The sequence below is a fragment of the Pogoniulus pusillus genome, chromosome 31, assembly GCF_015220805.1.
Source record: "Pogoniulus pusillus isolate bPogPus1 chromosome 31, bPogPus1.pri, whole genome shotgun sequence".
NCBI lineage: Eukaryota > Metazoa > Chordata > Aves > Piciformes > Lybiidae > Pogoniulus > Pogoniulus pusillus.
Genome location: NC_087294.1, coordinates 7,515,650 through 7,530,354, shown reverse-complemented (window position 1 = coordinate 7,530,354; position 14,705 = coordinate 7,515,650). Strand labels below are relative to the sequence as shown.

General features: G+C 44.4%; 1 protein-coding gene across 2 annotated transcripts; it reads left to right on the top strand.

Annotated features, from left to right (window-relative positions):
• Window positions 1-7,026: 7,026 nt before the first annotated feature.
• ABRACL (ABRA C-terminal like) lies at window positions 7,027-11,224 on the top strand. 2 transcript variants are annotated; one of them, XM_064169347.1, is made up of 3 exons: window positions 7,027-7,236; window positions 9,649-9,715; window positions 10,693-11,224. In XM_064169347.1, the coding sequence occupies exons 2-3, from the start codon at window positions 9,655-9,657 to the stop codon at window positions 10,875-10,877; spliced, it is 246 nt and encodes an 81-aa protein (XP_064025417.1). In that variant the 5' UTR covers window positions 7,027-7,236; window positions 9,649-9,654; the 3' UTR covers window positions 10,878-11,224. The 2 variants fall into 2 exon arrangements, with proteins under 2 accessions (XP_064025417.1, XP_064025416.1); XM_064169346.1 differs by lacking the exon at window positions 7,027-7,236 and adding an exon at window positions 7,305-7,660.
• The last annotated feature ends 3,481 nt before the right edge of the window (window positions 11,225-14,705 follow it).

Below are 14,705 nucleotides of genomic sequence, written 5' to 3'. Positions count from 1 at the left end.
AATGTGAATGTAGTAACTTTCACTGTGACAAGACTTTGTATGTTAAATAAATGCATTTTGACAAGTATCAGTCCATGGTTCCATTTCAGCAACATTTCCTTCAGGAAAAGATTTGATGTGCTTCTGTTGTGAGTCATTATAAATGCCTGAGCTTTAGGAAGAAAATATATATGAAACTAATAAATAAAGATATTACACCTAAAGCTGTATTTGATGTGGATGTGAATAGCAATTCTATATTAATGCAGCTGTCATCTCTGCTACAAATTATATGACATCTTCATGCAAAGGCAGTATTTTTGGCTTTCTGGAACAGTGCCCTGAGTGTCAGTTTGTGTGTGTAAATGTGTAGAGGAGAAAGGAGGAGAGGATGTGATTTCTTTTCTTTTTCATGATACACACTGAACAAGAAGAGTACAGAAGGACTGTACTGGGGCCTCCAGCATAACAAAGACATGGATCTTCACCTGCAGGGCAGAAGAGGGACATGAAGATAACCAAGGGGCTGGAACACCTGACTTAAGATGAAAGGCCAAAGGCTGTTGAGATTGTTAGCGTGGAGAAGGGAAGGCTCCAGGGAGACTTTATAGCAGCATTCCAGTACTTAAAGGGGAGCTACAGGAAAGATGGGGAGGGAGTGTTTATCAGAGAGAGTAGTGACAGGATGAGGGGCAAGAGTTTCAAACTGAAAGAGGGTAGATTTTCATTACATATAGGGAAGAAATTCTTTACTGTGAGGGTAGTGAGGCACTGGAACAGGGTGCCCAGAGAGGCTGTGGATGCCCATCTCTGGAAATGCTTAAGATCAGGTTGAATGGGGCTTTGGGAGGTTGAAATTAGATATCTTTAGGGTCCTTTCCAGCTCAAACCATTCTGTTTCTACGATTCTATGATTCAGCTGTTGCCATGCTGTCTGAAGGTCAGAGGTACTGCTACTTCTCTGCCACAAAAGATCTTTTTGATACTAGAGATCTGAGAAAATAATTAGTCTTCATGTTCCTCTTCTCTCTCTCATATTCAGATGTTATCACAAACAACACCATAAAACACAGCCAGCTATTTATAGATTTTTCTTTTCACACTGTCACCAAACCCTTTTTGATACTTTACTCTCTCCAGACATCACTACACATCCTCTTTACTTCACATGCGGAAAAGCATCATCCAGGCTCAACAATACTCCCCCTACTAATTCTGACCTTGAGAATATTTAGGGAGCTTCCAAGAAGCTCCTCTCAGACAGATTATTAACATCCTGCTTTTACAGTGCATGCTGTGCTGATACAGCATCTTTCTGCCATTCCACACAGACATTTACTCTTGGTTTAGGTGTCCAGCAAGTGACTTTGCTGATTTACATCAAGATTTTAAATAGCTTATCTTGAATAGAGAATTCATCTGCAGTAAAGATTTACATGCCTAATTTAGGAAGCAGCAGCATTACACTGTGGGGCACCCAGAGGATAACAAGAAGCGTATGATGCCCCAAGACCATTTCAGAAGAAGTCACCTCTCCTGGAGAGACACAGGTGAGTGTGGGCTCCTCAATTTAAGGAAAATGTTGAGGTGCTTGAACGTGTCCTGAGAAAGACAACAAGGCTGGTGAGGGGAGTGGAGCACAGCCCTATGAGGAGAGGCTAAAGGAGCTGAGGTTGTTCAGCCTGGGGAAGAGGAGGCTCAGGGGAGACCTTATTGCTGTCTACAACTACCTGAAAGGAGGCTGTAGCCAGGCGGGGGTTGGTCTGTTCTCCCAAGCAGCCAGTGACAGAACAAAAGGACATAGCCTCAAGCTGCACCAGGGCAGGTCTAGGCTGGATGTTAGGAAGAAGTTCTTCACAGGAAGTGATTGGCATTAGAATGGGCTGCCTGGGGAGGTGGTGGAGTCACCATCCCTGGAGGTGTTTAAAAGGAGGCTGGATGCAGCACTTAGTGCCATGGGTTAGTTAATTAGAAGGGTTAGGCAGTAGGTTGGATCCCATGATCTCAAAGGTCTTTTCTAACCTGGTTAACTCTGTGAGTAACCGTGTACATGGATCACTCCATTTACCTCAATGGAAGTACTCTTTAAAGTGCCAAGATAGCAGTCACTGTGTTTGTATTTGTAGTCTCTATTGTTCTGAGGCTGCTCCACTGTGTTTTCTTTTACACTAAAAGAAATGGTTATGTTTTGCCAAATTACTTTTTCAACTCACTGAGAGAGAAAAGAGAGAAAGGAAAGCGAGGTTTTCTCGTCTGGTTTTGGGTTTGGTTTGTTTGTTACAGGAAAAGTAAAGCTATGAGCCTATACAATTCATATTTTAAAATATGGCTTTACAGGCACATTTTTCAGAGCATAACTTTTCATTTCAGTAAAATATTTTTCTCCCTTGAAACAACTACTGACTTAAGACAGAGAGAACAGACAAGTAAGACAAGGGACTGCACCAAACATAACGGAGATGCTTTGGATATGGAGCTCATTAGAGTGCTATTTTCCTGGTTGGTTGGCTTGCATCAAACAATATACTTGTTCTACCTCTAACAAACATACTCTCTGACTGTTGCATGTTCCTCTTAGATTTCTACAACATCACTGATTTGCTGTAATTTTTTCTTCTTTCTTATTGTAGTCAAGGATCCTGTCTTATCCTAGGAGAAGGTATCTAACTTTTCCTGTGGTACTGTGCTAGTTTGAAGCAGGCTAGAATGTTTTGGTGAGAAGAACTAGATTACAGGCTGGGAAAGGAAAACAAGGGTGATGTCTACTTCACTCACAGGCTTGCTGAGATGTATAGGAACAAGAAATAAAAACATTAGATAACCACTCGGCACCACTCTCGCTGGGGCTGCTGGCTGAGCTGTATCTCTCTAACCTCACCCTCCATTTTTGGCTAACCCACTTTGCTTCCTAACCCCCTGGCTGAACCTCCATTCTTCCTTGGGACTGGGGTAAGGTTGAGAGGGACAGGGGGAAAGTGAAGGGGTGGTTGAGAGCCCTGCCTGGGGACTCAGGCTACTGGGAGGGCTGTTGTGTTTCTGTATTACCTTTCACCTTGTCTATTTCTGTCTATAAGTGTATCTACTGTAAATATCTGCCTGTATATTGTGCCAGCCATAAATATAAGCTTCATTCATATTCCCAGAGCTGGCTGAGTCTAGTCTGGGTGATTTCTAAAGTGGGGGGTGGGGGGGGTGCAGGGAACACCCAAACCATCACAGATATTACAAAGTCTACAGGAATAAGGAGTGTAGTAGATGCTCTACCACTTGAAATCTTTCCATCATGCAAAGACAGATTTTTAAAGACCTGTTTTGGCCTGGGCTAAAGTGGCTTTACAATTTCATCTTGAATCATAAGCCTACAGTGCGTTGCATAATACGGCACACCCGTATTAAGAAGTGACTCATGGCAAGCCAAAGGCACTGCTACGTGATGGGCTTGGGCTAAGACAAGACAAACACACGTGCACTCCTGGTTGAATCACAGCACTGTAGCTTCTGTCCAGCTTTGGAGGCAGTAAGGAGAATCCCTGGCACTTTGCACAGGTGTAAATTGCTGCTGTTAAAGTAAAGGCATTGGACACAGGCACATGTGATTTGCCATTGGAATGGGCTGCCCAGGGAGGTGGTGGAGTTGCCATCCCTGGAGGTGTTGAAAAGAACTAAGGAAATAAGGAATTACAGATTTGTGTTCATCTTTCTCAGAGGTACAGTTGATCTGCTTCTTATTGTTTAGGGGCTACATTTCAAAACAGAGTTGGAAAATAATTTCTAACACAGATAGCAGCAGCAGCATACTTTTGGTCTGAAAAGTCCCAAACTATTATTTGATCAAAAATTAATTACCCATAATAACAGTCACATTATGCAGAGTGAAGGCCTACAGTAGTTGTGCAAATGCAAATGTTCTGATGAGTAAGGATTCTAGAACACGTGTGTGATACAGCTGAAAGCATGTTCTTAATAACAGACCCAGAAAATAAGCACTTTCATTCTGTACTGCTAAATCACTGGAATATTTGCTGTATTTGCTAGCATGCTAATAAGAATAATAGAATCAGGAAATCAAAGAACAGTCCAGCCTGGAAGGGACCTCCAAAGATCATCCAGTCCAATCTCCCCCTGCAGTCAGGAGGGATATCCTCAACTAGATCAGGTTGCTCAGATCCCTGTTGATTCTCACCTTGAATATCTCCAGGGACAGGGCCCTGGGCAACCTGTTCTAGTGCTTCGTCACCCTCATAGCAAAGAACTTGTTCCTAACGTCCAATCTAAATCTGCTCTCTTCTAGTTTGAAGCCACTGCAGACTTGGTAAACAGTCTCCACCCTTCTTGCAGGCCCCCTTCAGATACTGTACTAGGTCTCCCTGGAGCCTCCTCTTCTCCAGGCTGAACAACCCCAGCTCCCCTGACAGTCTTTGCAGCAGAGGTGCTCCAACCCCCTGATCATTTTTGTGGCCCTCCTCTGGACCATCAGGTCCACGTCCTTCCTATACTGAAAGCTCCAAACCAGAACGCTGTACTCCAGGTGAGGTCTCACCAGAGTAAAGTGACAGAATCACCTCTAGATCTGCTGGCAATGCATCTTTTAATGCAGACCAGGAGAGATTGTCTTTTAAAAGGTTTATCTCAGAATTTCCTTCCAAAATTATTATCTATTAAAATATTATCTATTAAATTCTATTCTTTTCACCATTGACCTGGCGATGCTGGGTTCATGGTTGAACTCAATGATCTTTGAGGCCTTTTCCAACCTTAATAATTCTATAACTCTATACTGTAGTATTTAGCATTGTGTTGGCTAACAAAATGAAGATCTTAGGAAACACAGTGTCTTAATACAAGCACGTATGCCATCATATGCACAGAGCATCAATGCTTTTCAGATCCCACCTTTTTTTTTTTTTTCTGAGAATTTTCTATTGTCTTTTGAGTCAATCCAGACAGATTTTTATTACATTAATTTCATTATCATCATAGAATCATAGAATCAACCAGGTTGGAAGAGACCTCCAAGATCATCTAGTCCAACCTAGCACCCAGCCCTAGCCAGTCAACTAGACCGTGGCACTAAGTGCCTCATCCAGGCTTTTCTTGAAGACCCCCAGGGGCGGTGCCTCCACCACCTCCCTGGGCAGCCCATTCCAATGCCAATCACTCTCTCTGTGAAGAACTTCTTCCTAATATCCAGCCTATACCTACCCTGGCACAACTTGAGACTGTGTCCCCTTGTTCTATTGCTGGTTACCTGGGAGAAGAGGCCACCCCCCACCTGTCTACAATGCCCCTTCAGGTAGTTGTAGACAGCAATAAGATCACCCCTGAGCCTCCTCTTCTCCAGGCTAAACAGGCCCAGCTCCCTCAGCCTCTCCTCATAGGATTTGTGCTCCAGGCCCCTCCCCAGCTTTGTTGCCCTTCTCTGGACATGTTCCAGCACCTCAACATCATAGGGCAACTCCCTCAATCTTAGCTTGCATTCGTAACTTCAGGGTTTGTTTTTTGAAGAGTGTCTCTTCCTGATGTCAAATACAGCTAATCTGCTTGGGAAAATGGTTTTATATGCTGTCACCTGCTGAATATACATCTCCTTGAGTAGAAAGCAGAAGTGTCTAAGTGGGAGTGAGTAATTAAAGATTCTTTTACTGATACATAGTGATTGTTCTAAGGAAATGCTAACCTTGTAACAAAAAGGTTATATACAGCCCCGGAGTGATAACAGTGGGATCTTCTTGGCATTGTTTCCACTGTGCAAAACGATTTACCTAGCTGCAGGGTTTGCCGAACGAACCCTAGCTGAAACTTGCTGTAGTGGTTTACGGTGCCAGTAGCTACGTCCTCGTCCTTATACCAGGGATAGGAGAGTGTAGTAAGGGACCAGATCTAATTGGCACAGCTCACAGGATGAGAAAGTATCACAGCTTCACCTTCAGAAGCTAACGCATGAAAATGTCAATTGAAAGGGCTGGAAATAGCTTCTCGTACCAACTGTGCTTCAGAGGCAGTCATGCCTGATAGTGATGTGGGAGAGACAACTGGGAGCAGACGTGCCTTGAGCTGTGCCAGTGAGAATTTCCTGGAGATGCCTGGTGTGAGCCTTGCCTCTGACTAGCTGCTTGGCAGCATCCTCATTACTTTGTAGGAGTTAATGCAGCTCTCAGTTTTAATCCCTGTGCCTTGAGAAAACATGTAAACATTTGAGGCGAAGAGGAAGCAAGACAGACACAACCAGTTGAAAATACCAAGACAGAAGATGGAAACAATTAAATTGCATTTTCTCTGCAGTGTGGAGTGCAAGGATATCACAGAATCATAGAATCAACCAGGTTGGAAGAGACCTCCAAGATCATCCAGTCCAACCTAGATATGATGCTGAACAAAACATTAGATAACCAAACCTTGAATTTCTCCAGGGTAAATGATGTTAACTTAGCCCATTCGCTTTTTCTAGACCAAGAACTGGTTTTCTAGTACACAAATGTGAGTGACTTAAGAAAACAGTGTGGCATGGTGTCACCTGGGGGAGCCAGCAGAGGTGGAAGGTGCGAGGCATAGTACAGTGAAGCAACAGGGAGAGCAGACCTACAGGAAGAGAGGGAGTTACGGAAGGGCAGGCTGTGGGCGGCATCTTACTCACTCCTTAATGCCTTTGGCCACAAGAAGGGAGCTTGTTGGTCAAATGGCACAAAGCAGGGAGTCGTTGCTGTGGCATCACAGAATGACAGAGACTGGAAGGGAACCCCACAGAGTATCGAGTCCAACGTCCCTGCCGAAAGCAGGATCACATAGGGTAGTCCCAACAGGAACACCTACAGGCGGGTTTTGAAAGTCTCCAGAGGCGACTGCACAACCCCCTGGGCAGCCTGTTCCAGCGACAGGAGCGAAATACTCACAGTGGGGAGATCACCAGGCTTCTTTACCCGGGCACGGAGTGCCAAGTCCCGGGAAGGTGCCGAGGGAAAGGCGGGCTCGGCGCCAGCGGCACAGTGCCGGCGGGACGCTGCCGCCCTCCGGCCCCGGCGGCGCACGCCCACGCCGCCGCCCCCAGCGCCGCCCCACGCAAGATGGCCGGGGGCACCGCACCGGGAGCGCGGAGCTGCGGAGGGGCTGGGCGGGGCGAGGCCTCGGCGGAGGCCGGGCAGCTACCGCCCCCCGCCTCCCCTGCCCCCACCTTCCGCCTCAGGACCGTGGGATCCTGCGCTGCTGGGCGCCCTTCTCGCTGGCGGCGGCACCTCGCGGCGACGGCAGCCACGGCAGCGGGTGAGTGGCGGAGGCGGCGGGGAGCGGGCCCGGGGCGCCGCTCTGGGGCAGCCGTCCTTCGCTCCGCTCGGCAGAAAGGCGGGCGCTGCCCAGACGCTTGCCCGGGCAGCCTGCCGAGCAGCGGCGGGCGGTGCGCCTGCGGCTCCTCTCACCCGGGTGGGGCCCGTTTCCTGGTGCGGCCTCGGTCGCAGAGCGGTACGAGCCCCGGCTCGGTCGTGCCCTGGCAGAACCCGGAGGGACAGTGGGGGTCTTGCTGGGGGGTGCCTCAGTGGGAAGGGGACCGGCTCTACCTGTGAACACGGCCCCGCCGAAGAGCCATCTCCTCAGGTACTTGCAGTGTGTGCAGCGATCGAGGTCGGTGCGGCTGCTCGCAAAGATGGATTTCTCCTCATTAACCGCGACGTGAATTTCCAGCGATCGAAGGGCAGTATAGCTCTCGTACTACAGACTGAAAAGTCATGCTGATTTCTAGCCATGTGTTGACATCGTTTGAGTAGTTAGAGCGCACTTTCGGTCCTCCAGAAGAAGACAGTATAATGTAAATATTTAAGTGTGCTTAACTACACAGAATCTCATCGTCCTTACACAACCAGGGCCTTCCAATCTCAAAAGTTTTCCATAATAATGGAGGTTTTTATTTTGGTGTTAATTCTAACCATCACTATTTAAATCGATAGAAAAGAATTTGAAGAGTTAAAGCAAAAAAGTCTCCAACGTTCAAAGAACATCTTTAAACAGAAGCCAATGATGCCATTGTAACGACCGATATTAAAATGGGCAATCTGACAAATTAAGAAGGACAGATGAATTATTTTTGCTAGATGGGTGATATTTTCCGTGGTGCCTTGTACAATGTACTTAATGCTCAGTTAAGCAATGTCTGAATGTTTGTAGAAATCATCTAAGGCGGTAAAATTCTGCAGCCCTGCACCATGTCCATTTAAGGCAGCTTTGCCGAGGCGATGCCACAGCAGCGCATCATCCTCTTGCAATGTTACTCGTGGGTTTGTTCATGCCCACCTGAGCGTTTGCTGTTGCCATGTGTTAGAGATGACACTGAGGCTTGGATGGGGGGGTTGCATGAGACCCGTGCTGATACTCAGCTTGCTCGGGTTTGCATGTTAAAAAAAGACAGATTTTTTTCCGAATGAATTTGAAATCTGAAAATCAGCTCACTTTAAAAGGTTTTTGCTTCTTGGGTAAGTCATGAGGGGTCAGGAGGAGGAACTGTGTCACTTACTGTTACTCATTTAAAAAAGAGAGGGGAAGCCTTTCTTTTAGGAAGAATTTGTGGTATATCCAGATGTCAGTTTTCTGACTCTAGTTACTTACCAGATCTGCACAGAAATCCGAGTTTCTTGAACAACGGAGAAGGTCTCAGTGTTCACGGAGCCCTTTTTGGACAGTATTTTGCTCTGGAAAGTCTCAACCTTTTGTTCTGGGCTCCGCTGTTAGCACCTATGGAAGCTGCATTTGACTCATTGCATTGTCTGTGGTTTCCAGTTTTTCGTGATTACCTTGATGCCAGTTTTTGCTTACAGACTCTCCTATCTAAAAATTTCATTGTGTTGCTGCTGCTTTACACAGCATAGATACCAAAACGCTTTCTGGGTGCCTGCAGTTAAAAACCATGAAGGCTTTGTACCAGAATAGTGGTTTGCGTGACTGTAGTGTTGCCATCTACCAAGCTGAAAGGCATTTGTGCACGCCGATGAAAACTGTGGTGTTTGACAAGGATACACAGCATATGTTTGGCAGTGTAGCAGTTCCTTGGGATCACTATCAATGGAAATAAATATTGACCTTCTTAGGGCGCTGGGGTAGTTTGTCTCTGGTTCAGTTCCGTTCTCAGTAAGCAGGAGCGTGGTGAACTTTCCCGTGCCATGTGGATAGGCCTCACATCAGCTGGATGTCTGCAGTGTGGTGCCAGGATAAGTGGAAAGCTGTGGTGTGATGTAAAAAAACCCAATGAATCCACCACATATCCCATATCCCAGAGAGGATTTTAAAGGACAACATTCCATTTTTATTGAGGGCATTGATAGAAAGTTGCAAAGCCCTGAGGGCCTGTGATGTCAAGATGCTCTGATTCTGTGGCAGCCTAATCTCCTTCTTTTAAAACATGCACACTTCCCCACCTCAACTTTACCACATTTTTCATGTTTTGAGTTTAACTCCCTATATTTGTGTTTAGATTGTACTGAGTTTATAATCTCTATTCCCTTCCCCACAAATGTGGAGGTGCTGTGGTTCTTCATCCATTCAAGACTGAAATACCAGATTATCCTGTAGCCACATGTTTTCAGGCTACTGAAATTTACTGCAGCATTCCTGATGAAATGTGAGCAGGCCAAGATAACACAAAGGATTTATAGGTCTAATAACTTTGCAAACATGTATTTTATTTTTTAGACCACAATGAATGTGGAACACGAAATTGGCCTCTTGGTTGAGGAGATTCGACGATTGGGAACCAGAAGTAAGTATTGCAGTATCTCTGGTCTTGCAGATGTAGTCCTATTATACACACTTGTATATGTATATGACATACATGTCATACAGATGTAGTCATATCAACCTGTAAGCTTGGCCCATTTAATTAAATGGGCTCAGGTAACCTGAAAACCCATGTACATATTTCATGTGGGACTATATGGTACTGCAAGTATCTCCTCCTTTAAAGTAGTTCTGTTACAAACTTAAACATTGAAGGCTCTGCAGCCTCTGCATGCCTGAAATGAATCCAGGGGTTCTAAGTGTAGTCTCAACCTTCCTTCCTTAGGAGGTAGCCTTTTCTCTTAAGATTGTTGTTGCATGTTAAAAATCCTCTTTGCAAGTATTTATGCAGTTCGTGTGTGTGTGTGCTGCCTGCTCTCAGAATTCTCTTCTGCTGCAATGTCATTCAGTTCCGTTTGTTTGTCCAAACCTAAGTGCACCTCCTACATTTTATATGGCTGCAGCTGCATTCTAGGAACAACTTAGCCAACCTTAAGACATATTTTTAAATTCTTTTTGTGTGGAAAATGAATTCACATTGCAGGTTTTTCAGTGTGTACCTTAAACATTAGTAAGTGGATGCAATTGTTTTTGAAAAAAATAATGAACATTTTAATGATTTCAAACTAAATTTCTTCACAGTATCACCAGGGTTGGAAAAGACCTCACAGATCATCAAGTCCAACCCTCCTTATGCTTCAGAGCAGTTCAGTAGCCTGTGCTGGTCACAGGTTTCAGAAAGTCGTCAGTAAAAATAGACATAGCAAATACATGGTCTAGAAAAAGGGGAGGAGTTCAGCCTATGATTTACTGTTACCATTCAAGATACGTTCCCCAATAAACTAGGAAACACTGTGGGGTTTACTTTCATCATGCTGATGGTGTGTCACTTTGTTTCCCTAATAATCTCCTAACTTAAAGAAAACCTGCATGTGTTTTTGTGTTGTATCTTTGAATCAGATGCTGATGGACAAGTGAGTGTGAAGTTTGGTGTGCTCTTTGCTGATGAAAAGTGTGCCAACCTCTTTGAAGCCCTAGTGGGAACTCTTAAGGCTGCAAAACGACGGAAGATTGTCAGTTATAATGGAGAGCTACTTTTACAAGGTGTTCATGACAATGTTGATATCATGCTGCTGCAGGACTGATGCAGTATTTCAGCTATGCATCAATGGAATTGTTTGACTCAGTGACTTGCAACATCCTCTTAATAAGGCTGATCATTCTAAAGTGTTCCGATGTATTTTCTATGTCTTTATAGTCAAAAGGAAATTGTCCTATTTTGAAAAACATTCCCTTTTGTAATTCTTCCTAAAATGGTACTGTATGTGAGTAAGGTAAAAGATGCCAGTCTCTCTTTAAAAAAAAAAAACAACTCAGGTATTCTTTTCCAATGTCTGGTGGTTATTTTCAACATAGGAAGAAGGAGGCTTGTAATTTAATGTTTACAGATCAAAATGTGCCATGCAATTATAAAATAAAAGCACATTCTTCAGTTTGTGTGATTCTTATTGCTGTCCTTTCTCATTTTAGTTGCAATACGAAGTGCAAGCAAAGTGAATTCTTGTAAGATGCATAGTTAAGTAACTGCAGAAAGCATGGCTGTGAGAGAGAAATAATATTGCAGCATGATTCAGATGAAGAATGCTTTTCCTTCAGAGTAACCAGGTTATGCACAAAAAGCCATGAATGATGAATGTACTACATTAATCTCTGTCAGGATAATATCATAGAATCATAGAATCAACCAGGTTGGAAGAGACCTCCAAGATCATCCAGTCCAACCTAGCACCCAGCTCTATCCAGTCAACTAGACCATGGCACTAAGTGCCTCATCCAGTCTTTTCTTGAACACCTCCAGGGACGGTGACTCCACCACCTCCCTGGGCAGCCTATTCCAATATGCTTTCATTTTTCTTTTTGTCCTCTAGATTTTTGAAGGAAGTGGGTGAGGAGCTTCCTCAATGCAGTGTTAACTAGAAAGACTGTACAGCAACTTCAGGTTGCTATTATTTTCCCTACAGGAATCATACGTTCTCTAAGTCGCCCCAGGCAAAAAGGCGGAGGGGGAAAAGCCCTTTCGATTGTTTCGGTTGCTTACTGTTATTTCTTTGCAAGTAAAAAGGCTTCCTTCAATAAAGGAGAAAGAGTTGGTTCATGAGGAAAGCAGCAGTGGGTAAGCAACCTGCTTACTGCTCTAGGCTTCCACTTTGCAGCTGCAGCTATTGAAAGTTGTAGGGCGGGTAAATTTCTCTTCACTTAGCTGTCTTTTTCAAATGCATAATGCTTGAAAAGTGTTTCGTTATTTCCAGATACAGGAAATGCACACGTGGTTATGGGATCTGTGTAATTCCAGCTGCTGCTCCTTTCATCTTTCTTTGTTCAGCTTCACAAAACAGGAAAACAACTTAAATCCTGTGTGCAAACAGATCTGGGCTGCCTCTGCCTGTGCTGGCCCCAGAATCTGCAGAGCAAGGAAGTGATACAGAGAAACTTGAGCTGTCTGGGTCCAAGCCAGCTGGAGCAGAGAAGCAAAGTAGAAGCTCAGCACAGCTTACTGTTTCCAGTGTCCTATCGCTCCAGTGCAGCTATTGTGCTTGTAGACTTGAGCTGACAAATGCCTGCACCCTTGTGCTCCACAGGGAAAGAAGGGGGACTGAGATCCAGGCCGTCTGCATTAGAGCTGCAGCCAGATAGCTGTGAGTTACCAGATGATCACAGTTGATTTTCTCCTCTGCCTCTATTTTGTGAAAATCTTGAGTGTTCACAAGATAGCCTGAGTGTATGCTGGTGGATGCTGAGCACTGCCTGACTGAGATGATGGTTTTGGTGTGGCAGAACACCAGTCTGCCCCAGACAGGGTACAAATATGTGACAAAATACACTGGGATTTTTTTCTGCTTCCCTACAGACCAGTCAAATTCTGCTTTGGAAACTGTACATTAAACTTAGGAAAAAGACCCAAACTGTTTCCTTTGGTCTGTTTATTGTGTACCAGAGAGAAAGACAAGGACACAAGAACTTCTTAGTGCTCTCCAATACATAAAGACAGAACCAAAGCCAAGACTGTTAATGTTACAGGCGACACTGGAAAACAGTCTGCTTTTGCTTGAAGGTCTAGCATCTATTCTGACTTAGATCTCCTAAGGATTTGATTTTCAAGGTGAAATATTTTTTGTGTTTCAACCTCAAGTGGCACTCCCAAAGGAAATGAGTAGCAAGTTAAAGAGTTGCTCTAGTGCAATTATTTCAAGGAACCTTGATTCTTTTCCATATTTCCAGGTAGTCATGGAATCACAGAATCAGTCAAGGTTGGAAGGGAATACTATGCTCATCTAGTTCCAGACCCCCTGCCATGGGGGGGAACACCTCACACTAGATCAGGTTGTCTGGAGCCTTATCCAGCCTGGCCTTAAACACCTCCAGGGATGGGGCTTCAACCCTTTTAAGAAAGAAAAAAAAGGCATCTGAATGGGTTAGTTAAGAATAACCATTTGACAGCATTTCTAGAAAGCCATTATAGAAACATAGAATCATAGAATGGCAGGGGTTGGAGGGAACCTCTGGAGAGCATCTAGTACAACACTCCTGCTAAAGCAGGTATGTCTAGAGAAGGTTTCATAGGATCGCATCCAAGTGGGTTTTGAGTATCTCCACCAGAGAAAGAGACTCCACAACTCTTCTGGGCAGTCTGTTCCAACACTCTGTCACCCTCAAAAAAAATTATTTCCTTAAGTGTATTTAAGATCTAGTTACATAAACTGCTTAACATGAAATTGTTTTAATAAAGTTTTCCTGAGGGTGGCAGTTCATTTTAGTTCTGCCACTGAGTACACCTGAGTACGCGAAAGCACTGCAGTTACATATTTAAGCAGCTGAAGCAGTCTCCTGGCAGGTACTTTGCATAATACACCAGAAGAAGCATTGTCTTGCAGTGTAGCATAGATGTCACAGCAGATTATATTTATCACTGCCAAAACAACTGAGCAATTTGGGGAGGTTAAATGCCAGGCTGGTAACCTGGGGAGGGCATAGTGCCATCTACAAACACGCTCCAGAGTCCTGTCAGATCAGATCCAGATCAAACATCTTTTCAGAGGAATGCTTAGAATCAGACCTGAGCATTTTCCACTACAGCATTTTCACAAATACAGCAGCATTATGTCCATGACCTTGCTCCTTTCTGGAGCTTATTCCTGCACAGCCACTGCACGCTGAGTGACACTAAGAATCTTATGGCCACCTTGTCATTCTAAAGCTATTCTCCAGAGAAGACAATGCCACGTACTTGTGTCTCTATATTATGCAGATTGGTACAACAGGCACTCAAAACCTGACTACATTTTTGCTGTCAGGAAACTCTTGAGTACATCAGCAATTATGTTTGAATGGGAATACAGCGAGCTGCATTTTCTGGTCTTGTTAAGTCTGCTACCTGCCACAGAAGATCACATTAGAGTAATTGACAGTTTGTACCTTACAGAATTAGGTCTTTTATGAAGCTTTGGTGATAGGAGACATATTATTGCCAGATCCATATTAGTCAAGAGGCCTTAGTCTGTCTCTACACCTAATGTTCTAAAAACCTCCCTTTATAAAGTATTTTGAGCACACTATGAGTTTTTGGAAACCTGCTTTCAGTTTTCTTGACATAAAAACCATTAAAAATATGTAAAGAAAACAGCAGTTGGACATCACTGGTCAGCAGGAGTTCTGCACAATATAGCAGTTGACACAGAAGCCAAGATCCAGACATGGAAATAACTGCATCACAGGTACCTCAAACTGTGCCAGGGGAGGCATAGGCTGGATATTAGGAGGAAGTTCTTCACAGTGAGAGTGATTTGCCATTGGAATGGGCTGCCCAGGGAGGTGGTGGAGTTGCTGTCTCTGGAGACGTTCAAGAATGGATGAGGCACTTAGTGCCATAGTCTAGTTGATTGGGCAGGGCTGGGTGATAGATTGGACTGGATGAT